Source organism: Myotis yumanensis, unplaced genomic scaffold (genome assembly GCF_028538775.1).
Source record: "Myotis yumanensis isolate MYYU_CA2020_CCGP unplaced genomic scaffold, mMyoYum1.0.hap1 SCAF_2, whole genome shotgun sequence".
Lineage (NCBI taxonomy): Eukaryota > Metazoa > Chordata > Mammalia > Chiroptera > Vespertilionidae > Myotis > Myotis yumanensis.
In genome coordinates this window covers 136,996,028-137,023,444 of record NW_027223753.1, presented here as the reverse complement: position 1 = coordinate 137,023,444, position 27,417 = coordinate 136,996,028, and the positions used below count along the sequence as shown (strand labels likewise).

General features: G+C 43.2%; 2 protein-coding genes across 6 annotated transcripts in view; one reads left to right on the top strand and one right to left on the bottom strand.

Moving 5' to 3' along the window:
- SENP7 (SUMO specific peptidase 7) overlaps nucleotides 1–1,912 on the bottom strand; it is a 159,214-nt gene extending 157,302 nt beyond the window's left edge. For both annotated transcript variants that reach the window (XM_070406058.1, XM_070406059.1), the window contains exon 1: nucleotides 1,805–1,912. In XM_070406058.1, the coding sequence (XP_070262159.1) occupies nucleotides 1,805–1,844 (40 nt within the window). In that variant the 5' untranslated portion in view covers nucleotides 1,845–1,912. The remainder of the gene's footprint in view (nucleotides 1–1,804) is intronic.
- TRMT10C (tRNA methyltransferase 10C, mitochondrial RNase P subunit) lies at nucleotides 1,344–27,160 on the top strand. Of its 4 annotated transcripts, none has more exons than XM_070406063.1 (2): nucleotides 1,344–1,360; nucleotides 25,640–27,160. In XM_070406063.1, the coding sequence occupies exon 2, from the start codon at nucleotides 25,652–25,654 to the stop codon at nucleotides 26,903–26,905; it is 1,254 nt and encodes a 417-aa protein (XP_070262164.1). In that variant the 5' UTR covers nucleotides 1,344–1,360; nucleotides 25,640–25,651; the 3' UTR covers nucleotides 26,906–27,160. The 4 variants fall into 4 exon arrangements, with proteins under 4 accessions (XP_070262164.1, XP_070262162.1, XP_070262163.1 ...); XM_070406061.1 differs by lacking the exon at nucleotides 1,344–1,360 and adding an exon at nucleotides 22,772–22,872; XM_070406062.1 differs by lacking the exon at nucleotides 1,344–1,360 and adding an exon at nucleotides 22,891–22,914.
- Nucleotides 27,161–27,417: the final 257 nt, after the last annotated feature.

Genomic DNA, 27,417 nt, shown 5'->3' with positions numbered 1-27,417 from the left:
GGTCATTCTTCCTTGGATGATCCATGAATTTAATTATTATTTCATTCAACTGTCAGGAAATCTGTCTCTGGTGCTGATTCTTTTTTTAATCTGTCCCCAACTAATTTAGTGCTTTTGGAACTTGGAAATAACAAAATTTTTGCAATAATTCCTTTTTGCTTATGAATAATTTTAAAATACAGATTCAATGGACTCTGAAGAAAGGCTTGAGAAGCTTCTAGGAGTGAATTTTAAACTCAGGTAATGACTACCCCTAAAGTTGTGTTAGGAAGCACACAAATGACATCATATAAACAGTGTGCATTTTCCTAATGTGTCCATTTTACTAGAAGGTTTTAAGGGAGGAACAAAGTACTTTAAAACAAATACTATGATGAATTGGAGGCATACACACTTTTCTCTATATCCATATATGTATTTTCAAATGCAAATATCTCTAAAATACACACACACAAAAAGAACAACACTGGTTGCTTATGAAAGGGATTTCAGGTTTTCAGCTGTTTCAGGCAATGTCCCAGCGATCTGGGTTCACTCTCCGTTGCGGATAAGGGCAGAAAAAAAAAAAAAGTTTGAGATGCACTGCCACCAGGGCATTCTTAAATAAATCTGGAATTGTTAAGGCTGTCTCTGCAAAAATAAAAGGTACACTAAGGAATGAGAAAAAGAAACAAAATAATTGATCCATCAGATGTTAGTTTGTGATGTAGTACCCAAGACTGAAGCTAGTCATGTACACCGTAAAGCATCCCAGGCCGGGTAGCCCAGTTCCTTAGAGAGTCAAGAGTGAGGGTTCAATACCCAGTCCGGTCAGGGCACACACCAGAAACAACCAATTAACACATAAATAAGTGGAACAACAAAAACCGCTTTCTCCTCCCCCGCCCCCCTTCTCCTCTCTCAAAAATAAATAAACCCTAAAGCAGTGGTTCTCAACCTTCTGGCCCTTTAAACACAGTTCCTCATGTTGTGACCCAACCATAAAATCATTTTCGCTGCTACTTCATAACTGTAATGTTGCTACTGTTATGAATCGTAATGTAAATATCTGATATGCAGGATGGTCTTAGGTGACCCCTGTGAAAGGGTCGTTGGACCGCCAAAGGGGTCGCGACCCACAGGTTGAGAACCGCTGCTCCTAAAGCAATTTCAAAAACAAAAATATGCTGAGAATAAAAACACACGAAATAACGGCTTTAAATCCTTTGTTCGACTTTTTAATCGCTTTTAGAAGCAAGAGGAGACTGGAAAAGTAAGGTTACTTAAGCAGGCCAGTTCGGAAGAAGGGAAACGTGCTGCTGCATTTATCTGACGAGTGAAGAGTTCACAGGAGAGCCCCGCCGCTCCGCTCTAGCAGGAGGTAAGAGGGCAAAAGAAAGGGGCAACAAGGAGCTCAAAGGACCCGAGGAGAGGGGGGTGAGGCGCGGAGGAGCTGGAAACGAAACTGGAGCCTCGGTGCCACTAGGAGGAAGGCGTGGCAGGAGAGCGGCAAGCCGACGGGGAAGATCTGCGGGCGGTCGGGCTCCTGCAGGGCGCTCCCGGCTGGAGGCAAGGATTCAAGGGGGTCGCGATGCAGAGCTGCCGAGGCTTCGGTGACAGCTCGGAGCCGGTGTGGGCCCGCAGGGGCGGGGGCGACCTCGGGTCTTCCATTGTGCGCGCCCCTCCGCTCGCTCTCTCCCCTCCCCACCCCGCCCCCGCCAGAGCGCGAGCCCTCGCAGCTCCCGGGCCGCAGCAGCCGCCACCGGGCCCTCCCATTCGCCCAGGGAGGAATAATCCGCTCGGCCCTCCTCCGACCGGTCCTCACCCGATGAAGCTCGGCGTCGCCCGGCCTTCCTCTTGTCCATCTTCTCCTCCCGCTGCTGTAGTCGCAGTTGCAGTCGCTGTCACCTCAAGACCCCTCAGGCTGGGGGAGGGAGGGGGAGGGGAGGGGGGGAAAAACAGGAAAGTGTCAAGCGCGCTTGCGCAAGAGTCGGCGTGTGCCCTCAGACCGGAAGTCATCCGTGCCTCCCACCTCCACCCGGAAGTTACTTCCCCGGACTTGTTTTCCTGGCGGGTTGCCGCTGGTAGTGGTTTATTTGCGGGGGGCGGAGGGGGTTGTTTTTTGGTGTGTTTTTTTGGTGGCGCTTTTCTTCATTGTCTGCCCCAGCCACGAAGTAAAGGTGCGAAGTTTTAACCCGAGACCTTCAAAGGCTTTGCCGACTGGGAAACTAGCTTGACTGAAAAACAGGAACATTTGAGCTCCCTGGCGTATGTCCTTGGTTTGGCTCAAATAACAGCTTATAAAAATTCACACCAAAGCCCTGGCTGGTTTGGCTCAGTGGATAGAGCATCGGCCAGCAGATTGAAGGGTCCGGGTTCGATTCCAGTCAGGGCACGTGCCTGAGTTGCGGGCTCCATCCCCATTAGGGGGCGTGCAGGAGGCAGCTAATCAATGATTCTCATCATTGATACTCATTGATACTTCAATCTCCCTCTCCCTTCTCTGAAATCAATGAAAACATATTTTTTAAAAAGAATTCTCATACAAAGTACAAAAAAAGGGAAACTAGGAATTCTACTGGTTCACTAGATCCCGTGAGGTGGTGAAAAAATAAAGTTATTCCTTTTGCAGTTTTACTTTCCTCGGGATGGATCTCTCCTATATCTTTGTCCTCACCGCGCCTCCTCAAACAGAAACAAAAAGATCTAGCAATTGATTTAGCAGTTTGAGTGGAAATAAAGTCAGCTGAGAAAAAAAATAGAGGATCTCTTTAAAATTCAAGCTCCTTATTTTTAAAGGTGGTGGGGGCGGGGCGCTGAACATCAACTTTTAAAACATAAAATGCTGAAATGATAGAAAGTGGGTGGATGTAAACTGGAATTCGTTCAACTAACTTTCATTACTGTTCTTAAGCGCATAGCCTTGTCCTCAATGAACTCAACTTATAGACTGATTATTTTTTATCCTTTCGAAGAACCCATCAGTTTAGATTATTGGCCTATTTGGCTGTAATGTACATGTTTGAATAATGTTTTTTTAATGTGTAAGTTTTAATAGCAATAACTTGATCAAAATTCAGCAGAGCACTCTAGTCAGAGGCAAAATAACTACAGTTGCACTGTTCCAAGCTAGAAGGAACCCTGGGGATACTTGAGTTTACTGTCAGCTTCGCTCTCCGGGTTTTACCAGGGTCAACAAAAGGACTTTCCCTGCTCACCACTGGAGCCCAGTCTCGTGCTTCCTGAGTCTGCGGACTAATTACTGTGTGGTCTGGGCTGAGGTCGAGGTAAGCCTCATTCAGGTGGAAGGCCTATTGGGCTGGGCCCCTGCCACTGGGGGCAGTGCCTTCTTGGGCTGGAATGACTGAAAAGCAGCAGTACTTAAGGGGTGACTGAGGGTGAAATTCACTACAAGGGTTTCATTTAGAGGCCCTCGTTTGTTTAACAAATAACTTTGCTTACTGAAAAAATATCTGAGTTTTAAGTTTACTCAGGAATCAACCTTTTAGGATAATTTAACACAAGAACTAAACTGGCTTAATTAGCCAATTTTATAGGAAACAAGTTAACTGCAAAGATGGAAATAGAGCAGAGAGATAGAAACATAAAAAAGGAAAGTGTAAGTATGGATAATCCGTTTCCCCCCAAACTAGCAGCTTCCATGAACAGTGATTTTAAAGTTTAGCAGTAAGAAGTAAACTTATGAGAAATGAAATTATAAGAAGTTAATAAAATTATTCAACTAGCAAATATATTTAAATTTGTCACTTCTGCTAAAAAGGACTTAGTGAGCCAGTTTGTTTCTTTGAATTGGAGCTTGTTTTGAAGGACATATTTGAGGACAAATGATCTTTCAGCTCAAGAGTTTCTAAGTATAAGAGGAAAAGACAAAGAATTACACTTCTTTTAACCAATATTTTTATTGTTTTAGCTTTAACAATCTACTGCATAATTGACTGTATTGCAAACAACTAAAGGGCCAAAAAGTTCAGTTTCTACTTTTGAGGGAGTCATTTAACAACCTCATTTTGCCTTTTATGAAAGACTAATTAAAGGATTTTTTACAGTGTTTTATGATGTTCAGTGGAAAGCTTCCTAATTTAAAAATATGAACAAGGACCCCCAAAAGTGATTTTTTCTTAGTGTATTTGGGGGTAATGTCATTTCTTTTATGTACACTTAGTTCACACCGTATAGAGCCTTCTTTTTTAAAATATATTGCTTTTTTTAGAAAAGGAGCGAAACATCGAGTCGTTCCACTTATTTATGCATTCATTGAATGCTTCTTGACTAGAGATCGAACCCACAACCTTGGGGATCGGGACAACACTCTACCCAGCAAGGGCTAGAGCCTTGTAAATTAAAATATTTATTTTTATTTGTTTGTTTTGTTTTGTTTGTTTTTTTAATCCTTACCCAAAAATATTTTTCCTTTGATTTTTAGAGAGAGTGGAAGAGAGAGGGAAAGATAGAGAGAAATATCAATATGAGAGAAATACATCAATTGGTTGCCTCCTGCATGCACCCTGACCAGGGCCCTGGTTGGGTCGGGCCGGGGAGGAGAGAAGGAGCCTGCAACCGAGGTATGAGGTACGGTACGTGCCCTTGACCAGAATCAAACTCGGGACCTTTTGGTCCGCAGGCTGATGGACGCTCTGTCCACTGTGCCAAACTGGCTAGGGCTAAATTGAAATCATTTGAGAATAGAAATTCATCACTCAAAGATTTATAAGAAGAGAAGAGAGGATGGACTGGTTTTATCATAATGGGTATGGTTTTTACCGAGTGTTAGAAGTGTGTATTAAGTATTTAAATTAGGTGTTCGTTATGTTTTTTCAACAGTGGTGGGTATAGTCTTAATAGTTTCAAGACCTAGGAGCAATGTGAAATTAATCAACCCTGAGAGATTAATGAAATCTACAAAAGCCCCTTTCTTATCACAAGTGAATTAACTTTAATCCTTCCTGGAGGATATGTTTTCATTGATCTTAGAGAGAGAGGGAGAGAGAATAAGGAAGAGAGTGGGAGAGAGGGAGAGGAAGAGGAGCATTGGAGTAATGTTTCATGGTGCTATTCACCTCATCTTCACTGGTAATTGATTCTTATCTTTAAAATATTGAGAATTTTTATGTGAAGGAAGTTTTTCTTCCACAGATAAAGTAACATGTGATTAATTAAAGATAAAGATAGGTTGTTTAGTTTCAAAGGTAATTTTTCAACTTGCCTTCATCTTCGTTTAATTTATTGGGGTGACATTGGTTAATAGGATCACATAGGTTTCAAGTATACATTTCTATGATACATGATCTGTAATAATTGCAACTTAAATGGAATAGCCTGTTCCCAGAAGTTATGAAAACCTGCAGTAACTCAGGGTATTTGAGCAGTAGATGGGTAATCTTTTGTCCGGGAAACTTTGGGAGGAATAGTGTATGTGTCAGCAGTGGTTGGGGTGGTGTCTGGCTGAAGATAGCCCCTGGCCAGAGACAGTACTCTGCACCCCTCCCCGCAACTTCTTGTCTTGCTTGTAGGAATGAATTCAAAGGAGATAGCAAATAGCAGCAAAAGCAGGCGAGTATTTATTTGTAGGAAAGAAATATATTCAGAACCTGAGCGGGCAATTCAGCCTGCTAAAACCAAACAAAGTGCTCTGCTTTGGTGATGTTCGGGATACTTATGCCCCTAGACTGGAGGGTCCCTCAATAAGTCTCCCCTTCCCTTATTTCTCAAAAAAAAAAATCCTTAAGCTATAAGGCTCCTTCACCCAGGTGTTATGAAGGGACTCTAACTCTTTCCTCTTCACCTAGGGATCTGCCACCTGCATTGTCTATTTTTGGTTTTCACGTCTCACATATTCCCTCCAAGCCCCAAGTGCCTTTCCCAGCCCCTATCTTTCCAACTGCCTACTATAACATATGCATAAAGGTCTCTAAATTTTCATTTGGCCTGGGGACCGAGCCCAAGGTATTCTGTACATATACCACTAACTTCTTTGAAATGTTCTTTCTTAAAATGTGTTTTTTTAGCATTTGTACTACTTAATACATTTAGTTGATTTTAACAGAAAAATTCATGCTATAATTTAGTAAAATTGAGACTTTAGGTAGTCTCATCTTCTCTATCGTTTAACTTTTGTAACCACTTACCTCTGAATAATTCAAATCAAGGCCCATAGGATCTAGGATTGGACTGAGTCAGTAAATCCAAAATGTAGCTCTCAGGGAGCTTTTTTTTTTTTTTTTTTTTTTTTTTTTTTTTTTAATTACCTATTTCCAAGTCTCACCTCAGAGCTTTTGAATCAGAATCTCCTAGAAGTGGGGTCTAATAATCTGTATGTTTAAAAGGTTTCACAAGAAGAGGTATCAGGTCATTGTTGTTTTAAGTATAAAACTAAACTATAGTCCCTAGGGCTGCATACACAGGAGACAAAATCATAAAGAAATACAAAGCAGTGGTTAGTTTTGAAGCAAGGGTGCTTGAAGGCACATTAGGGATGAATGAATGGTAAAGCCAGCCTAGTTACAAGGTTGTTTCTCTTTTTTGTTTGTTTTTTTAATATTTTTATGGATTTCAGAGAGAAAAGGAGAGAGAGAGAGAGAGAGAAACATCAATTACGAGATAGAATCATTGATTGGCTGCGTCCTGCATGCCCCCGCACTGCGGGGGATCTAGCCCACAACCCAGGCATGTGCCCTTGGCTGGAATTGAACCTGGGACCCTTTAGTCCTCAGGCCAAAGCTCTATCCACTAAGCCAAACCGGCTAGGGCTCTTTTTTGTTTTTAATGAAAAAATGAATCACCTAACAAATATGCAATGAAATATGAGACTCCTCTCACTCCAGGAACCTCCTGTCCCAGTTCCTCTACCCAAAGGCAACCACTGTTAATGGTTTCTTGTGTTTCTTTTCAGAAATGAGACATTCTCTGTCCACACAAACATATTTATGGATATGTGGTTCCCCTCCCCCCCTTTTTTTTTTGCTCAGTGACAGCTGTGTGGTGTTTAATAGTTCACTAAACTATTAATTTTGAAAACTTGGGGATTCTGTCGCATACTCAAACTTGGGAACCCGAAGATTTGGTGACATCTGTTTGGGTTTTTTTTCTTTCTGCCCCCATTATCCTGTTTTCTATAGGTCTTTGCCTCAGGTGGATTAAATTCAGCTTCTGTTGTCTTTCCTAGGGAGAGATAGGCAGGGGAAAGGATACTATTTAGTTTGCTCTTTTTTGAACACCTGCATATATAATTTCATAAGTTCTATCATTTTTCTACTATCTTTCTTTAATGTATTTTTATTGATTTCAGAGAAGAAAGGAGAGAGATAGAAACATCAATGATGAGAGAGAATCATAGATTAACTGCCTCCTGCACACCCTCCACTGAGCATCGAGCCCACAACCTGGGCATGAGCCCTTGACTGGTATTGAACCCAGCTCCTCAGTCCGCAGGCCGACGCTCTGTCCACTGAGCCAGACTGGCTAGGGCTCTACTATTTTCTATATTTACTAAATGGAATTGTATACAGGCATAATTATTTTTCTTAAAAAAACTCATAGTTAAAAAACAAAACTCATAGTTGCATTCTGTATTAGGAAATAAAAATAGTGCTTTTAGCCCGGCCAGTGTGGCTCCGTGATTGAGCGTTGACCCAGGAACCAAGAGGTCACTGGTTCAATTCCAGTTAGGGCACATGCCCGGGGTTGTGGGCTCAATCCCTGGTGGGGGGCTCTCCATCCCTCTCCCTTCCTCTGTCTCAAAAGCAATAAAGACATTTAAAATAATAATAATAATAACCACACCTACAACAAAACATAGCTGTGTCACCACCTAATCCAGATTACTAGAAGGACCTAATTTGAAATTCTCATTAATTATTATATACTATTCTTTTTTTAGTTCATTAAATGTAAAATGACTAGACTACTTAGTATAGGAAACTAAGTGTCTAACAAATTCCCTCCCTAAATTTTTGGTGAATGGATTAAATAAACAGTCAAATACTATGCATTTTTAAGATCACTGGGCTCTGGCTGGTTTCCACAGTGGTTAATGGCACATACCTTCATTGCAGGCTCCATCCTGGTCAGGTTGTGTGCAGGAGGCAACCAGTTTATGTGTCTCTCTCCCATCGATGTTTTTCTTTCTCTGTCTCTCCCTCTTCCTTCCATTCTCTCTAAAAATCAATGGAAAACATATCCTCAGGTAAGAATTTTTTTTTTTTAAAAATCACTGGTAAAAATTAATTTTCTCTCAAGCTTGTAGACCTTCTTTGGGCATGTCATTTTACCTTTATAGCCTCTATAAAATAAAGTTATCTATAAAATAAATATATTAGCTAAGAATATCAATTGCATCCCTTGCAGCTCGGACAATCTTATTCTTGAAGCTAAGCTATCTTTTTTTAATTCTTTATTAGTTAAGGTATTACAAATGTGTCCTCATCCCCCCATTAACCCCCAACCTACCCCCCCCCCCCCACACACACACACACACACACTCATGCTCTTATCCCCCTGTTGTCCATGTCCATTGGTTTGGCTTATATGCATGCATACAAGTCCTTTGGTTGATCTCTTCCCCTTACCCCCACCCTCCCCTACTTTCCTTCTGGGGATTGATAGTCTGATCGCTGTTTCTCTGTCTTTGGATCTGTCCCTGTTCATCAGTCTATGTTGTTCTCTGTATTCCACAAATGAGTGAAATCATGAGGTATTTATCTTTCTCTGACTGGCTTATTTCACTTAGCATAATGCTCTCCAGTTCCATCCATGCTGTTGCAAAAGGCAAGAGTTCCTTCTTTTTTACCGCAGCATAGTATTCCATTGTGTAGATGTACCACCATTTTTTAATCCACTCATCTGCTGATGGGCACTTAGGGTGTTTCCAAATCTTAGCTATGGTGAATTGTGCTGCTATGAACATAGGGGTGCATATATCCTTTCTGATTGGTGTTTCTGGTTTCTTGGGAGAAGCTAAGCTATCTTATTCCAATCCATTCTTTAGAAAACTAAGTACATAAAACAGTTTCATTCCCTCCTTTATTTTAATGGCCCATCTTGATTTGCAAAAGAGAGAACAAATATATTTAGATGCATAGGATATTCTGTAAAAATAATTCATAAATTGACTTTTTAAAAATTTATATATTTTAGAGAGAGGATGGGAGAGAAACATCAACTTGTTGTTCCACTTATTTATGCAATTATTGGTTGACGCTTATATGTGCCCTGACTGGGGATCGAACCTGCAACCTTGGCATAACAGGACGATGTTCGAACCAACTGAGCTATTCGGCCAGGGCATAAATTGATATTTATTAACTTTAGAATTATAGAAAAAGTCTCTATAATTGTTTAAAACTATGGATGCATCTTTCTTCTGTATACTGTATATAGCCACAGGACTTTTGCTCTTCTTTATGCCCTTACCAAAAATCTAAAATCCCAACAATAATATTTAATTGCCTACTACTCACCAAGCACTTCTCCAAGAACTAGAGCTACAGTAGTGAACAAAACTAAGTCCTTGTCCCTGGTCTCATGGAACTTACATTCTAATGGGGGGAAACAGACAATAAGCAAGCATATGTCACTTGCTATTAAGTGCTAAAAGAAAAGAAAAAGAGAGGGAGAAAATGGAAGAAAAGAGGAGAGAGAGAGAAAGGAAAGAATAGAATAGATAGGGAGTGAGGAATGCTTATAGGGGATTGCCCTTTTAGATAGAATGCTCAAAGAAAGTTTCTCTGATCAGTTAAAAGGCAGACAGAAACTTTAAGAAAATGATGCCCGATTGATATCTAGGGAAAGAGTGATCCAAGCTGTAAGTATAGCAAGGGGGAATGCCATTAAACAGGAGCTTGCTCCACAAATTGGCGGCAAAGAGGCCAGGTGTGGCTAGAGTGAAGTAAATAAGAGAATGATTGTAAATGACACCTAAGAAAGCTAAGAACCAGGTCATGTAACTAGATGAGTAAGCAAGGCAGAGAATGGAAAGAAATGACACTGGAGAGCTAAGGGCCATGTGGGACCTTGTAGGCTGTGGTAAAGACAGGCTTTTATTCCGAGTGAGAGGGGAAACCATTGAGAATTTTGAACAAGGGTGTGAGTTCCAATTTAGATGTTTTGAAAACATCTAAATTGGATTTACTATGTGGAAAACAGACAGCAGGGAGACAAGAGCTTATGCTACTTGTTAGAAGTGGGTTGTATACTGCCAGTGTCAGTGTTAAGAAATTAAGGAGAGAGACTATCAATGTATTTGTTAAAAACATGAATTTTAGCCCTAGCCGGTTTGACTCAATGGATAGAGCATCAGCCTGCAGAATGAAGGGTCCTGGGTTCAATTCTGGTCAAAGGTATATGCCCACGTTGTGGGCTCGATTCCCAGTAGAGGCCATGCAGGAGGCAGCTGATCAATGATTATCTCTCATCACTGATGTTTCTATCTCCCTCTCCCTCTCCCTTCCTCTCTGAAATCAATCATATATATATGTGTATATATATATATATATATATATCCTATCTAATAAAAGAGAAACATGGTAATTAGCCATACCTCCGCTACCCTTCCCATTGTCTAATCAGTGAGATATGCAAATTAACACTTGGAGTGCGGGTGAATTTCCCGCCAAAATATAAGATGGCTCTGTCTTTTGGTTTTGTTCCATCCACCAAAAGGGTGGATTACAAACAAATATTTGGTAATACGCAGTTACAATCGGCCCGAGTTTACACGTTTCCCGCACTCCACCGCAAATCTATATAAACCGAGTTAAAGACGGCTCCCGCGGAGTACGCGCAATTCACGCGAGCTGACTTAACTCGTTTTCCGCACTCCAAGTGTTAACTGCTAACCAAGATGGCAGCCGGCAGCCATGCACTGAAGTGAACAGGGAGGCTTGCTTGCTCCAGTGACGGAGGAAGCCAGGTTCCCCGCCTGCCTTGCTGGCCTCTCAGCTGCAACTCTAAGCAACTATGTTGCAAATATAGAAGCTAAACAAAACCCCAGAAACCTGCTTTAGTCAGCCAGGCTTCAGCCAGCAGGACTGCAACATTGTTTCAAATACAGAAGGTAAACAAAGGCCAGAAACCTGCTTCCAGCAGCCGAGGCCTCAGAGCTGGAGCCAAGCCTCAGAGCTAAAGCTGGCCCAGAATAATAATAATAAAAAAAAAGGACAGGTTGGGAGCTAGTCTCCTGCCAGCCTGAAAACGGCCCTCAGCCCCTCACCCAGACTGGCCAGGCGTCCCAGGGGGGACCCCCACCCTGAAGGGGGTGTGACCAGCAGCAAACAGCCATCATCCCCTCACCCAGCCTGGCCAGACACCCTAGTGGGGACCCCCACCCTGAAGGGGGTGTGACCAGCTGCAAACAGCCATCATCCTCTCATCCAGGCTGGCCAGGCACCCCAGTGGGGACCCCCACCCTGATCCAGGACACCCTTCAGGGAAAACCAGCCAGCCCCCACCCGTGCACCAGGCCTCTATCCTATATAGTAAAAGGGTATGCCGAAACCGGCTTGGCTCAGTGGATAGAGCGTCGGCCTGCGGACTGAAGGGTCCCGGGTTCGATTCCGGTCAAGGGCATGTACCTGGGTTGCGGGCACATCCCCAGTGGGAGATGTGCAGGAGGCAGCTGATCGATGTTTCTCTCTCATCGATGTTTCTAACTCTCTATCTCTCTACCTTCCTCTCTGTAAAAAATCAATAAAATATATAAAAAAAAAAAAAGGGTAACATGCCTCCCAGCACCAGGATCAGCGGACCCGCAAGGCCTCCCAGCACCGGGATCAGCGTAACAGGGGGCAGCGACCAAGCCCCCTAATTGCCCTGCGGCTCTGTGTGTGACAGGGGGTGGGGCCACAACCTCCCTATCCGCCCTGCTCTGTTTGTGACAGGGGAAGCTGCCCCAACCCCCTGATAAGCCCTGCTCTGTGCCTGATAGGGGAGAGTTCCCCAACCCCCCCCCCCCCCCCGATCGCCCTGCGGCTCTGTGTGTGACAGGGTGCAGCACCCCAAACCCCCCCCCCCCCACGGGCCCTGCTCTGTGTGTGACGGGGTAGAGCCATAACCTCCCCATTGGCCCTGCCCTGAGTGTGACAGTGGCGGCGCCCCAACCCCTTGATCCGCCCTGCTCTGTGTGTGACAGGGGGCGGTGCCACAACTCCCCTATTGGCCCTACTCTGTGAGTGATGGGGGGGAGCTCCTCAACCCCCTGATCGGCCCTGCTCTGTGTGTGACAGGGTATGGAGCCCCAACTCCCCTGATGGGCCCTGCTTTGTGCATGACAGGGGTGGCGCCACAACCTCCCTATTGACCCTGCCTTGAGCGTGATAGGGGTGGTGCCCCAATCCCCCAATCGGCCCTACCCTGAGCGTGACTGAGGGTGGCACCGCAACCTCCCGATCCGCCCTGCTCTGTGCATGACAGGGGGCGGCGCCCCAACTCTCCAATCGGCCCTGCTCTGAGCCTGACCAGGGGCTGCACCTAGGGATTGGGCCTGCCCTCTGCCACCCGGGAGCAGGCCTAAGCCAGCAGGTCATTATCTCCCGAGGGGTCCCAGACTGCAAGAGGGCACAGGCCGGGCTGAGGGACCCCCGAGTGCACAAATTTTTGTGCACCGGGCCTCTAGTATATATATATTTTAAAAAAGAGCTTCAGCCTGTCAATTGAAGGGTTCCAGGTTCAATTCCAGTCAAGGGCACATATCTCAGTTGCAGGTTCCCGGACCCTGGTCAGGTGCTTGCAGGAGGCAACCAATTATAACAAAAGTTACTGTTTAGCTTCCTGGTCACTAGAGGTAATAGCCTGACTTCCTACAAATCTGACTTACAGCAGACTACCTTTCTGAGCTGTTTATTATAGATAAAAGGTTGTTTTCCTGGGCAAGTTGCTGCAGGTTGTGGGTCAAAGTTTTATTTTTACATATTGCCTGTCTATTGCCCCTTAGTATGTTCAGTCTCTTATTACTTTGCAACATTAACAATTATTTTGAGTTAACACATTGCAGACGGATCACGAGAATTCTTGCTTCATATTACAGTGTTTTATGAAGTATCATACTTTAAAAAGATATTAGCTTGTAAGAACATGTAATAAGTAACTTCAAAATGCAATGGGTATTTTATTTTATTTTATATATATATTTTATTGATTTTTTACAGAGAGGAAGGGAGAGAGATAGAGAGCTAGAAACATCGATGAGAGAGAAACATCGATCAGCTGCCTCCTGCACATCTCCTACTGGGGATGTGCCCGCAACCCAGGTACATGCCCTTGACCGGAATCGAACCTGGGACACTTCAGTCCGCAGGCCAACGCTCTATCCACTGAGCCAAACCAGTTTTGGCTTATTTTATTTTTTTAAATATATTTTTTATTGATTTTTTACAGAGAGGAAGGGAGAGGGATAGAGAGTTAGAAACATCGATCAGCTGCCTCCTGCACACTCCCCACTGGGGATGTGCCCGCAACCAGGGTACATGCCCTTGACCGGAATCAAACCTGGGACCATTCAGTCCGAAGGCCGATGCTCCATCCACTGAGCCAAACCGGTCAGGGCTCATATTGAAATCTTAATCTCCAATGAGATAGTATTAGAAGAAAGGGCCTTTGAGAGGTGATTAGATCACAAGGGTGGAGCCCTCATGAGTGGAATTAGTACTCTTATGAAAGAGACTCCAGACGACTCCCTTCCGTGGTGTGAGCAAACAGCAGGAAAACAACCACCTGTGAACCAGTAAGAGGCCTTCACCACACACTGAATCTGCTAGTGCTTTGATCATGGACTTCCCAGCTTCTAGAACTGTAATAAATAAATATTGGTTGTGTAAGGCTCCCAGTCTATGATATTCTGTTATACCAAACCAAACAAACTAACACTATTCCTTATCAGCAAAGACATAAGATTTCAAGTTTTTCTTCTTTCTGCACCAGGCATCATAATAATAAAAAAATCAATAAAAATAAAAAGGACACTGAATTGTTCATCAAGATATGCACATTTTAAATGAATTTCAGCTTTGAATAAACCATTTAATCTCTCCCAGCTTTCATTTCCTATTTTGTAAATGAGGTGAGCTTTGAAGTCCCTCCAAGATAGTCTAGCTAGAATGCATTTAATATACCTAATTGAAAAGCACACAAAAAGTAAAAAATTAAAGTGACACCGTAAAAGCTATTCTATCTTGCATTTATTTAATTGAAAGTTGATCTTTCTCATAACTTCCCACTTACTATTTGATCTGTTTGTCAGATGTATTGGTTATCTATTGCTGCATTATAGATTACCCCCAAAACTTGGTGCTTAAAACAACAAACATTTATCTCTCAGTGTCCATTAGTTAGGAATTCAGGAACAGCTTAGTTGGGTGTCTCTGGCTGGGGATCTCAGGAGAGAATACAGTCAAGCTGGCTGTGCAGTGATCTAAAGCTTGACGGGCTGTTGGCAGGAAGCCTTAGTTCCCCGCCATATGGACTTCTTATGTAGGCCTCTTCTGTTAAAGAAAAAATTATTCTGACACTTGTTAAAATGGTAAGAAACCCTTTATTCAGGGATATTGCAATAGGGAGAAGAGATCAGGATCAACTCTGAATACAGCAAAGACAGCTGGGAATTTATAGCCAAGGAGCAGAGTGAGGGGATCAGTGGATGGAAAATTACTGAGAGGAGACATCAGAGGTACAGTGGGGCCTTGACTTACGAGTTTAATTCGTTCCGTGACGGAGCTCGTAACTCAAATTACTCGTATGTCAAATCAAAAAGTGAACGAGTGAGACACGTGATGCTGGGCTGATGTTGTGGCATTCACTGTGACGTTCGCTGCGCCAACTAGCGGTGGGGTATCTGAAGCTGGCTCGTAACCTGAATTTTAGCTTGCAACTCAAAGCAAAAATTCGGCCGAGAGACGGCTGGTATCTCAAAAAACTCGTTAGTCGGGACACTCGGAAGCCAAGGCCCCACTGTATATATCTACAGGTTTTAATGTTTCATATTTGGACAATCCAAATAGTGTAAAAGAACAAGCAGGAACTTGCACTGCCTTTTATGACCTACTCTCTGAAGTTGCACACTGGACCACTTTCTTTTCTATTTGCTAGAAGTGAGTCACTAAATCTAGGGAAGGAGAATTAGGCTCCACTTCTTGAAGAAAATGTTTAAGACTCTGGGAACATATCGTAAACCATCATATCAGAAATGAATTAATGGTAAAGCAGCTCAACTCGGTCAGTTATAAAATTGTCTTTGCTCTGGAAGCAGGTTTATCACATTGTTTTAAACTTTTTTCTCATTTTGATAAACAGCTCTGTGTATTTAGAAACTGGTTTTCTCTTTCTCTGCAAAACATCAGCATTTTGGCCACAGACAGATGCTAGTGTTGAAAATAAGCTTATTTTAAGCTTTCTCCCCAAGGGGTCCTCTACTGTTATTTCCTTACTCTGACTTCAGATATCAATCTATTTTTGCAGCCTGAAGTAAAATAAAAGGGGAGGGGGGCGCATCTCCAGTTTTTTTGCTATAAGCTGGAACCTAAAAATGTGTCCTGGTAGATAAAAGACAAATAAAGGAGGTCTTCAGGAAAATCCTAGGACCTTCTGACATTATCATTTGATGATTATTTTTCCTTTCTTGTGGAAAATAGAGTTAATAGACTGTGATCATTGTTCATAAGCAAAGTACATTGCTTTTGTGCATCTAAGTTAATGCACTTTTGAAATGCCTCTTTTTTAGATCTCTGAGAAGTATTTCCCAATATTAATATTTCCCAATACTAGACTAAACACATTTCAACAACAACAAAGAAAGACACTGTTAGCAAATATGCTATGGAAAGTCTCTCTTTAATTGGAAATTCCCTTAGTTGTTTTTTAACATTTTTTCAAAACCGAGTTCTCTAACTTTAGAGTGCGTTAGGATAACCTGGAGATCTTGTTAAGACAGAGATTGCTGGGCATCACTGCCAGAGTTTCTAATTCAGTAGAGTTGGAAGGTGGGGCCCTAAAATTTGCATTTCTAACTAGTTCCCAAATGCTGCTGCTGCTGCTGGTCTGGGGCCCACACTCTGTGAAGCACTGTTAGAAAGACGAGGGATGGCGAGGGTGGTAATAAAGTTAAATCTGCCTCATGTGAGGTGTGATTTATTTATCTTTAAGCAGTTTTTCTTATTGATTTATTTTCTAGAAAGAGAGAGGGAGGAAGAGAGAGAGAGAGAAATGGATTTGTTGTTCCACTTACTTATGCTTTCATTGATTGATTCTTGCTTGTGCCCTGACCGGAGATTGTACCCACAACCTTGGCATATCAGTTCCACTCTAACCAAGTGAGCTCTCCGGTCAGGGCATGAGGTATAATTTATGATAAAGTATTATTATCTGGCCCATAGTTCCTCCCCTAAGGAACTCTTTACTGAGTCCATGTTTTATGACCCCAAATATTTCTTCTCTCAAAGAAAAGGTGTTCCGGCCGAAAAAGAATCCTTTCTTTACTTTTGCTAATAGCTCCCTTTCCTGACCCTGCTTCCTATAAAGCCTTCCTGGCTTTCCCTAGGGCAGTGGTCGGCAAACTCATTAGTCAACAGAGCCAAATATCAACAGTACAACGATTGAAATTTCTTTTGAGAGCCAAATTTTTTAAACTTAAACTATATAGGTAGGTACACTGTTATTAACTTAATTAGGGTACTCCTAAGCTGGCCTTTGCTAAAAATATCCTCAGTCTGATTGAGGAACGTTCGCTGAGGTCAACCCCTTCCAACTCTCCCATCCACACTCGTCTTATATACTTGTTTCGTCTATCTCCTTTCCGAAAACCAACTTCTGTGCATGGGCCACAAAGTTTCAATCGCACTGTACGTATGCGCGCCCGCACATGGTATTTTGTGGAAGAGCCACACTCAAGGGACCAAAGAGCCGCATGTGGCTCGAGAGCCGCGGTTTGCCGACCACTGCCCTAGGGGAAAGTGACCTTGCCTGAAATAATCCACACTTTTAATTTCTTAGTCCCACCCTCTTTCTGCTTATAAAAATCATCCGTTTTGGCCTTAGCTGGTTTGCTCAGTGGATAGAGCGTTGGCCTCCAGACTGAAGGGTCCAAGGTTTGATTCTGGCCAACGGCACATGCCCAGGTTGTGGGTTCGATCCCCATTGAGGGTCATGTAGGAGGCGGCCAATCAATGATTCTCTCTCATCATTGATGCTCCTATCTCTCTCTCCCTCTCCCTTCCTCTCTGAAATCAATAAAAATATATTTTTAAAAAATCATCCATTTTGTATAACTCCTTAGAGCACCCTTTTAACTGCTTGATGGGATGCTACCCCATTCATGAATCTGTTAATTAAAGCCAATTAGGTCTTCAAATTTACTGTTGAATTTTTGTTTGTTTTATAAATTTTATTTTTTCTTTAAAGATTTTTTTTATTAATTTTTAAACAGAGGAAGGGAGAGGGAAAGAAACATTGATGTGAGAGGGAAACATCGATCAGCTGCCTCCCATACACACTCCACTGGAAATCAAGCATATTCCCTGATTGGGAATTGAACTAGCAACCTTTTGGTGCACAGGACAACACTCAGCTCACCAACCCACACCAGCCAGGACTATATATATATATTATTGATTTTTTACAGGGAGGAAGAGAGGGATAGAGAGTTAGAAACATCAATGAGAGAGAAACATCGATCAGCTGCCTCCTGCACACCTCCTACTGGGGATGTGCCCACAACCAAGGTACATGCCCTTGACCAGAATCGAACCTGGGACCTTTCAGTCTGCAGGCCAATGCTCTATCCACTGAGCCAAACCGGTTAGGGCCAGCCAGGACTATTTTTATTATTTTTTAAATAAACAGTTCTCTAAATGCAGTACAGAAGAAACATCTCTTCCATTCATAAACAAACACTCCAATCATTGTATCCTGCAAGTGTCACTCATATGAATATAACATGTGCTTAAACACTTCTCTAAATAACAAAGAGCATATCCACAATATTTATTATTGTCTTTTCTATAATAGTATAAATGTAAGGACATCCAAACCTGTAGAAAAAAATTTAAGAGTTTATGAAAGCCAAACAAAGAATGTGCCTGGAAGCAAGATCTCAACAGACAGAGAAAAAGGCTTTTTAGAATGACAGTTTGCAGAGATTTTTTTTTTTAATGCATTTGGACTTCAGGAAGATTAAATAAATATTGGAGAAAGCAAGGTGGGGATTGGGTTACAAGATAATTAAGATTTTGTGCTCCCTTGGTTATAACTGTGAGGGGTCTGAAAAAGAGCATTACTCTGGCATTTCAAAGTGTGTTAATCTAGGTGTACAAGAACAATGGCCGGGGCTTGCTTAAGGCAAAGATAAACCTAAATTCTAGCCAGTTTGGCTCAGTGAATAGAGCATCAGCCCAGGTCCTGGGTTTGATTCCGGTCAAGGGCAGATACCTCAGTTGCAAGCTCAAAACCCAAGTGCAGGAAGCAACCAATCAATGTGTCTATCTCACACTGATGTTTCTCTCCTTTGTCTCTCCACCTCCCTTCCACTCTCTCTAAAAAATAAAAGAAAGAAAAAAAAATCAATTGAAAAATCTCTTTGGGTGAGAATTAACAACAACAACAACAAAGTTACATGCCTGGGGTGTAACTACCCACCATGACTTGCCCAATTGGGAATTTATGATCATTTTATTTATATATATCCTATATAATAAAAGCCTAATATGCAAATTGACCAAACGGCAGAACGACCGGTCCCTATGATGCGCACTGACCACCAGGGGGCAGACGCTCAATGCAAGAGCTGCCCCACAGGGGGAGCGCCGCTCAGCCAGAAGCCGAGCTCACAGCTGGCGAGTGCAGCGGCAGTGGCGGGAGCCTCTCCTACATCCATGGCAGCGCTAAGGAGCAATGAGCTGAATGGTAAGGCTCAGCGAGCAGGTAGGCAGTAAGGAGCAAGGGGTCCCGAACTGCGAGAGGGATGTCCAACTGCCGGCACGCAGACATCACCCAAGGGGTCCCAGACTGAAAGAGAGCAAAGGACAGGCTAAGGGATACCCCCCAGTGCATGAATTTTATGCACCAGGCCTTTTGTATATCTAATAAAAGCCTAGGTGGCCCTTTTGCGTGATGTCATCACAAGATGGCCACCACAAGATGGCCATGTGCACAGCAGAGGCGTGGCCCAGCATTTGCTCCATGCTGTGAGGCCTGAGGGGTCCACGGCTCCGCGTGGCGTGGAGGAGGCTGATTTGGGCATCTCTGCCGCCTCGCATGGACAAGGCGGGTCACAGCAGGGGAGGACAGTTGTGGGCGATCAGGCCAGCAGAGGAGGGCAGGTGGAGGCTATTGGGCCTGCAGGGGAGGGCAGTTGGGGGCAATCGGGCCTGCAGGGGAGGGCAGTTGGGGGCAATCGGGCCTGCAGGGGAGGGCAGTTGGGGGCAATTGGGCTGGCAGGGGAGGTCAGTTGGGGGCGATTGGGCCGGTGGGGGCGGGGGGGGCAGTTGGGGACAATCGGGTCGGCAGGGGAGCAGTTAGGGGGCAATCAGGCTGGCAGGCAGAAGAGGTTAGGGGCAATCAGGCAGGCAGGCAGGCGAGTGGTTAGCAGCCAGCGGTCCCGGATTATGAGAAGATGCAGGCCTGGCTGAGGTACACCCCCCATGCACGAATTTCATGCACCAGGCCACTAGTATCTATCTATATATATATGTATGTATATATATATAAAAGCCCAAGTGACTATTATCACAGGTCAACCAGTCGCTATGACATGCACTGACCAACAGAGGGCAGACACTCAGTGCAGGAGATGCCCCCTGGTGGTCAGTGCACTCCCACAGCCAACTTCCCATGGCCAGGTAACCTTCCATGGTCCCTCCCCATGGCCGGTCATCCCCCATCGGCCCTGATCAGGGCTACCCAGCGAATCTCCTTCAGTCCCTCCCCTCGATGGGCACTGATCCCCGGCCAGGCCAAGGGACCCCACCTTTGCATGAATTCATGCACCGGGCCTCTAGTCTATACTAATAAAAGAGTAATATGCTAATTAGACTGGGAGACCTTCCAGGAGGCCTTCCAGATGTTCTTCTGGACAAAGCCATGGTGGCGGGGCTGAGATAGAGGCGGTTAGAGGCCAAGAGGGGAGGGCAGTTGTGGGTGATCAGGCTGGTGGGGGGCGGGGCCGTTGGGGGTAAGCAGACCAGCAGGGGGGCCAGTAGGGGGCAAGCAGGCCATCAGTGGGGGTCAGTTGGAGGTGATCAGGACAGCGGGGGGGGGGGGGCAGTTTGGAGTGAGCAGGCCAGCAGGGGGGGCAGTTTGGGGTGAGCAGGCTGGCAGACAGAGTGGTTAGAGGCAATCAGGCAGGCAGGCAGGTGAGCGATTAGGAGCCAGCAGTCCCGGATTGCGAGAGGGATGTCCGACTGTTGGTTTAGGCCCAATCCCTGTAAACTGGCAGTAGGACATCCTTCAAGAGGTCCCAAATTGGAGAGGGTGCAGGCCAGGCTAAGGAACACACCCTCCCCCGTGCACGAATTTCGTGCACCAGGCCACTAGTATATACATAAAAGCCTAAGTGACCAGCTGACTGGCTGGTAGCTATGACATGCACTGACCACCAGGGGGCAGACGCTCAACACATGAGCAGAAACCACAGGCATGGAAACATGGAACAGACTGATGAATCTCAGAGGGAAGGGAGGAGGGGGGAGGGCGGGAAGAGATTAACCAAAGATCTTATATGCATACTAGAGGCCCAAGGGACCCCATCGGTGCATGAATCTGCACACCAGGCCTCTAGTGTGTGTGTAGATTTCAGAAAGGAAGAGAAAGGAAGAGAGAATTATAAACATCAATGATGAGAGAGAATCATCGATCAGTTGCCTATGCTTGCCCCCTACTGGGGATCGAGCCTGCAACCCTGGCATGTGCCCTAACCAGGAATTGCACTGTAACCTCTTGGTTCATAGGTTGATGCTCAACCACTGAGACACACCGACTGGGCTCTCATTGCAGTTTTGATTTGCGCTTCCCTAATGATTAGTGATGTTAAACATCTTTTCATGTGCTTATCGACATTTCAATACGTTCTTTGGAGGAATGTCTATTCAAGTTATTTGCCTTATTGAAGTTCTACTCAAGTACTTTTGAATTGGGTTGTTTGTTTTTGTTGTTGTTATAGTTCTTTTTCTTTATATGTTCTGGATAGTAATCCCTTATTAATATGTAATTTGTAGTTGTCTTTTTACTCTGTTGATAGTGTCCTTTGATGTACAAAAGGTTTTAACTTTGAAGTCCAAAATGTCTATTTTTTCTTTTGTTGCCTGTGCTTTTGGAATCATATCCAAGAAATCATTGCCAAATCCAATGTCATGACATTTCCCCCCCCTACGTTTCCTCCTAGGAATTTTATAGTTTTTATTGTCACATTGAGGTCATTGATGCATTTTGAGTTAATTTTTGTATATGGTTTTAGGTTATGGGCCTAATTATGTTTAATTTTCACCTGATGGTATGTTTTTCTTGATTTTTTATTTTTATTTTTTAATGTTTTTCTTGATGAGAGAGAGAGAGAGAAAGATATCAATCATTTCAGTTGCCTCCCATACCAACTGGGGACTGAACCTGCAACCTGGGCATATGCCCTGACCAGCAATCTAACCAGTGATCTTCTGGTGCACAGAAAAACATTCAACCAACCCACACCAGCCAGGGCAGTTTTGTTGATTTTTATAGGCGAGGGAGAGGGGGAGGTGGGGGGAGGGGGAAGGGGAGGGAGAAGGAGAGGGAGAGGGAGAGGAAGAGGGAGAGGGAGAGGGATTGGGGATTGAACCCACAATCGGGTACGTGCCTGACCAGGATTTGAACCTGCAAGATTTTAGTGTACCAGAGTATGCCCAACCAACTAAACCACCTGGCCAGGGCGGATCTAATGATATTCAGCACAATCACTGAAAAGACTGTTTGTGCCTTATGTTTTGTAATGACAACTAAATCAAAACACTTTAATTTGCTGGCTAAACAAAACACCTACAAACTTGATTTTGGCCCAAAGGCCAGTAATTTACAGTAGTGCCCTAACTGCATTTTCACATTCGATTTTCCAAACGAGCTAAGGCGAGTGAGAGATATCTAGTGTTGCCTATCAGGAGCCAAGCATTGCACCAGGTACTGGTGATAAATTGGTCAAAAAAGTTAGGAAGTTAAAGTCCTAGCATCCAGGAGTTTAAAGCTCAGTGAGACTCGAGAAAACATCATTTTATTTTCGTATTATAGGAATAAATAAAAGGCCTAAGTAGAGAGTAGGTTATGAGAAGAGGATTAGCCCTGGCAGGGTAGCTCAGTTGGTTAGAGCAACGATCAAGATACACCAAGGTTGTGATCCATCCCTGGACAGGGTACACACAATAAACGACCAATAAAAAAATAAAAATAAAAATAAATGGAAAAAACACACACAAGCATAAATAAATGGAACAACAAATCAATATTTCTCTCTTTTCCTCTTTCTTCCTTCCTCTCTTTCTAAAAGCAATAAATAAAAAAATAAAAAAGAGATTAGAAAGAATTTTAAATAATGGACGGGGGGCGCTAAAAGAAAAAAATGAGAAGGAAAAAAAAATGGGAGGACAGAACAAAAAAAGAACAGCTGAACAGCCCACGTCCATGGGGAGGATTGTTTGCAATGGCGCAGGGGCGGCAGCCAGCCTCCTCTCCCACAGCGCTGCTTCCCAGGCCGGAAAACCTGCCCCTGCGCCTGACGTCATACGACTGCGCCCAGTGCGGGGAGGGCGGGATTTCCGGCCGCGAACTGATTGGCGAGCGGCGGGTCTGTGCGGCGGTGGTCTGTGCGAGAACGCGCTCGAGCTGTCCGGTGCCTGCGGCTTCAGCGGCGGAGCCCCTGTCCCTGCGGTCCCGGTAGGGGCGCCTCTCGTCGCCTTCCCGAGTGTGTGCGTGCAGGTGGGAGGCCGCGGGGGCCGCTCAGAGACTAGACTTAGCGGAGCATGTGCGCTCGGAAGGCCCACAGTTCAGAGGAAGCCCAGGTGGATGCACAATGTGTGGCGTTTTTTTTTTTCTTTTCTTTTTTTGGGGGGGATTTTTGGAAACTTTAGCTGGGAAAGTATCCCAGTGGTACCGTGCTGGGTTGGCATTGTACAGTAATTAACTGCCATATCGGTCTAGAAATGTTATCTTTTTTCCGTTTGTACAGGAATAATGCACTGTATTAAATATGTAAGGTCTTATCTACATGGGGTTGATTGCAGAAACTAAAAAAGCATTCTCTTAAGTCATAATAAAAAAAAGGAAGCCCAGTGATTTAAGAGACTATAAATACTACGTTATCTGGATCAAGAACAGTGTTTCCCAAAATAATACCCTTTTTCACTTTTTTATATTTTCGGTTTTCATTTCTATGCTATCCCAAAAATCTTTACTAGTTACAGAGACAAAACTCAAAAAACTTTTTTCTGAAATCATTGTTTCTCATGAGGACTCCCAGTTAAATATTCCAAGGAGTGTAAATTGTGTGTTTTTTTCTTTAGAAGTTGTCTGAACAGCCCTAGCCGGTTTGGCTCAGTGGATAGAGAACTGGCCTGCGGACTAAATGGTCTGGGGTTCGATTCCAGTCAAGGCATGTATTTTGTTTGCAGGCTGATCCTCAGCTCTAGTTGGGGAGCACTCAGGAAGCATCCAATTCATGTGTCTCTCTCACGTCAATATTTCTCTGCCTCTCCCTCACACCTTAAAAAAATAAGAAAGAAGCCCTAGCCGGTTTGGCTCAGTGGATAGAGCATCAGTCTGCGGACTCAAGGGTCCCAGGTTCGATTCCGGTCAAGGGCATGTACCCAGTAGGGAGTGTGCAGGAGGCAGCTGATCGATGTTTCTCTCTCATCGATGTTTCTAACTCTCTATCCCTGTCCCCTGTCCCTTCCTCTTTGTAAAAAATCAATAATAAAAATATACCAAAAAAACCCAAACAAACAGAGAAAGAAAAGAAAATGGGGTAGAAGAGAAGTGAATGGATTCAAGAAGTATTTAGAAAGTAAAATGAATGTAACTCAAATGGATTTGAGAGAGGACAATAACAAATGACTCCCAGTTTCTGGCTTCAGCAAGTAAATGGATAGCAGTGTCCCTCCCTAAAACAGTGCGGGAGAGCAGCAGATTGGGAAGGCAAAGCAGAGAGATTATTTCAGCTTGTTGCATTTGAGGTGTCTTCTGATTCATGGTGATTGAAGCCACAGATATAAATCCAACGCCATAGAGAAAATGTTTAGATTGAAAAAAAAAAGGCTAAGGACAGAACTTAGAGGCACATCCACCTTTATTTATTTATTTTTTAAAATATATTTTATTGATTTTTTACAGAGAGGAAGGGAGAGGGATAGAGAGTTAGAAACATCGATGAGAGAGAGACATCGATCAGCTGCCTCCTGCACACCCCCCACTGGGGATGTGCCCGTAACCAAGGTACATGCCCTTGACCGGAATCGAACCTGGGACCCTTGAGTCTGCAGGCTGACGCTCTATCCACTGAGCCAAACCGGTTAGAGCCACATCCACCTTTAAAGGGAGTGAGAGGATGGGGCATCTGAGCATCAGGGAATAGGTCAGAGGATGGAGACTCCGGAGCATACAGAGTCACTAAAGGAAGAAAATTTTCAAATATTTTAGTTGCATTTTATAAAAAGTTGAATTCCTTCTTCCCCCCATTGCCACCCCCCTTCAAATCTGGCACTAGTTTCACATCTTTAAGGGTCTTCATTGTCTTGTGGACAGCCAGACCTGTAGGATAAACTGTGGAGCTTATATATATTTTCCCTCATTTTGGACATTTTGTTGGCAATAACATTATTTGCTGCAAAATAAAGTCTGAACTAGGGAAAGGAGGTTTGTTTTAAAAGCAGTAGATCTCTTTATATTTCTGTTTTGAAAATGTGAGAGCCTTGGTACAGAAGCTCCCAAGTGCTTTTTTTACCAGTTGTCATATTCTGTAACTTTTCAGCCCTTTGTCTTCACGTGTTGCTTATGGTACGGATCTTATGTTTGGGTCTGTACAGGGTGGGTGCCCCACTCTGTATCGGAGTTAGCATAGAATGGAGAAGAATACAACATCATGACCTTACCAGCCGTGGGCAAACTACGGCCCGCGGGCCAGATCCGGCCCATTTGAAATGAATAAAACTAAAAAAAAAAAAAAAAAAAAAAAGACCGTACCCTTTTATGTAATGATGTTTACTTTGAATTTATATTAGTTCACACAAACACTCCATCCATGCTTTTGTTCCGGCCCTCCGGTCCAGTTTAAGAACCCATTGTGGCCCTCGAGTCAAAAAGTTTGCCCACCCCTGCCTTAGCCACATTGGTGGTATATAACTGTTACCTAGTAATATTGATTTTCTGGGCCCTGAAGGAAATTCAAAGTATCCTTTTGCCTAAAGCAATAGTGAAATTCATGTTTAAAATAAGAACCCAAATAAGTTTTACATTTTTGCCTAGTGACTGATCATAGACTCTAGGCCACAGGAGTCTAGGAAAAATTAATGGTGCAGCAAATAAAGTTGTACTAAGATTCCACTTTGTGTTTCAGAAATTGATTGCATTTGAATGTCTAAAATTTATACTTGTAGTTAGAGGGTTTTTTTAATCTTTAACTTTTCATGACATTTTTCTTCTTTTATAGGGGTTTTCTTACATGCCTGTTTTCCTCAAAATGAGTATTGGTATCACCTTCATAAGACCTTTTGCCAGAGTTTTGGTGCCATTTACCCTTAATAGGAAGAGAAGGGTTTTATATTCAACGATTCTGCACAGATACATGTCTTCCAAAATACCAGCTGAATCCTGTCCTAAAAAGGAAAATACATCACCTGAACAGCTGGAATTGGATGGGTGGAAAATTACAATGAAATCTAGTGTGCAAGAAGGTGTTTCAACAGTCTCAAGTGCCAAGGATGAAGATCCTGTAGCTGCCACTAGGGAATTAATTGAGATGTGGAGATTGCTTGGCAGGGAAGTACCAGAACACATCAGTGAAGAAGAGCTCAAAACCATTATGGAATGTGATTCTAAATCATCAAAAAAAAAATATTTAAAATATTTATATCTTAGGGAGAAAATGAAGAAAGCTAAGCAAATAAAAAAGGAAATGAAAGCAGCAGCAAGGGAAAAAGCAATACAAGACCAGCTGCTAGAAACCACTAACCAAGATAAACAGCAAGACTTTCTATTTCTACGACTTTGGGATAGGAATATGGACATAGCAATGGGCTGGAAGGGTGCCCAGGCCATGCAGTTTGGACAACCTTTGGTTTTTGACATGGCTTATGATGATTATATGAAACCAAAAGAACTGCAGTACACTGTTTCTCAGCTTCTAGAAAGCGAAGGATGGAACAGAAGAGATGTCGATCCTTTCCATATTCATTTCTGCAATCTTAAACCAGATAGCCCTTTTCGTAGAGAGTTAATTAAACGTTATGGAGAAAAATGGAACAAATTGCTTTTAACAGCAACAGAAAAGTCTCACGTAGATTTATTTCCAAAGGACAGTATTATATATTTAACTGCAGATTCTCCCAATGTTATGACTACTTTCAAGCATGACAAAATTTATATAGTGGGATCTTTTGTTGATAAGAACATGCAGCCCGGTGCATCCCTAGCCAAGGCAAAACGGCTGAAACTGGCAACAGAATGCTTTCCATTAGATAAATATTTACAGTGGGACACTGGTACAAAAAATCTCACCATAGATCAAGTAACACGTATTTTGTTATGTCTGAAAAACACTGGTAGTTGGGAAGAGGCTCTGAAGTTTGTTCCTAAGAGAAAACATACAGGGTATCTGGAGATTTCTCAACGTCCTCAAGAATTAGTCAACAGAATAAAAAAGACTATTAATTCATTTCCAAAAGGCTCTCTAAATAAATACACACCGAAAAAGTGACTTGAAAGAGAAGTATTTGATAGCTTAAGAAATAAATGGATTGGAAATACAGTTTGTTTGTTTATTCCTAAATAGAATTCACTTGCTCTTTAAAGAGTTGTCTTTCCAAACAAGTATTGTATCTCTCCCCAATTTATTAAATATCTGCAAACTTTGGAAATATATTTTGTTTACGTAAAAAGAATTTTAGAAAGTAAAAAGAGTTGCCCAAGTTTGTTGAGCCCAGTAAAACAGTTGTATCATTGGTATGGCTTTTTTATGAATACTTGCGTCTCAGACTCTATTTTCCTTCTTAAATGTTCTTTTAGCCATGTTAACTATTCTTTCATCAAAAATTGATAGAGGAGACCTTGTGGGTTTGCTCAGTGGTTAGAGTGTTGGACCTCAAACTAAAAAGTCTTTGGTTCAATTCTGATCAAAGGCTCAGTCCCAGCCTTGGTTGATGTCTCTCCCCCTCCCTTCCACTCTAAAAATCAATGGAAAAAATGTTCTCGAGTAAGAATTAACAAAAA

What these genes read in the sequence shown, in the direction of transcription:
- TRMT10C (XM_070406060.1), top strand. Translation starts at nt 22,959, where the DNA reads ATGTGCGCTCGGAAGGCCCACAGTTCAGAGGAAGCCCAG. An exon ending in ACAGTTCAGAGGAAGCCCAG is followed by an intron (nt 22,998 to 25,639) that starts GTGGATGCACAA and finishes CTTCTTTTATAG; the next exon opens with GGGTTTTCTTACATGCCTGT.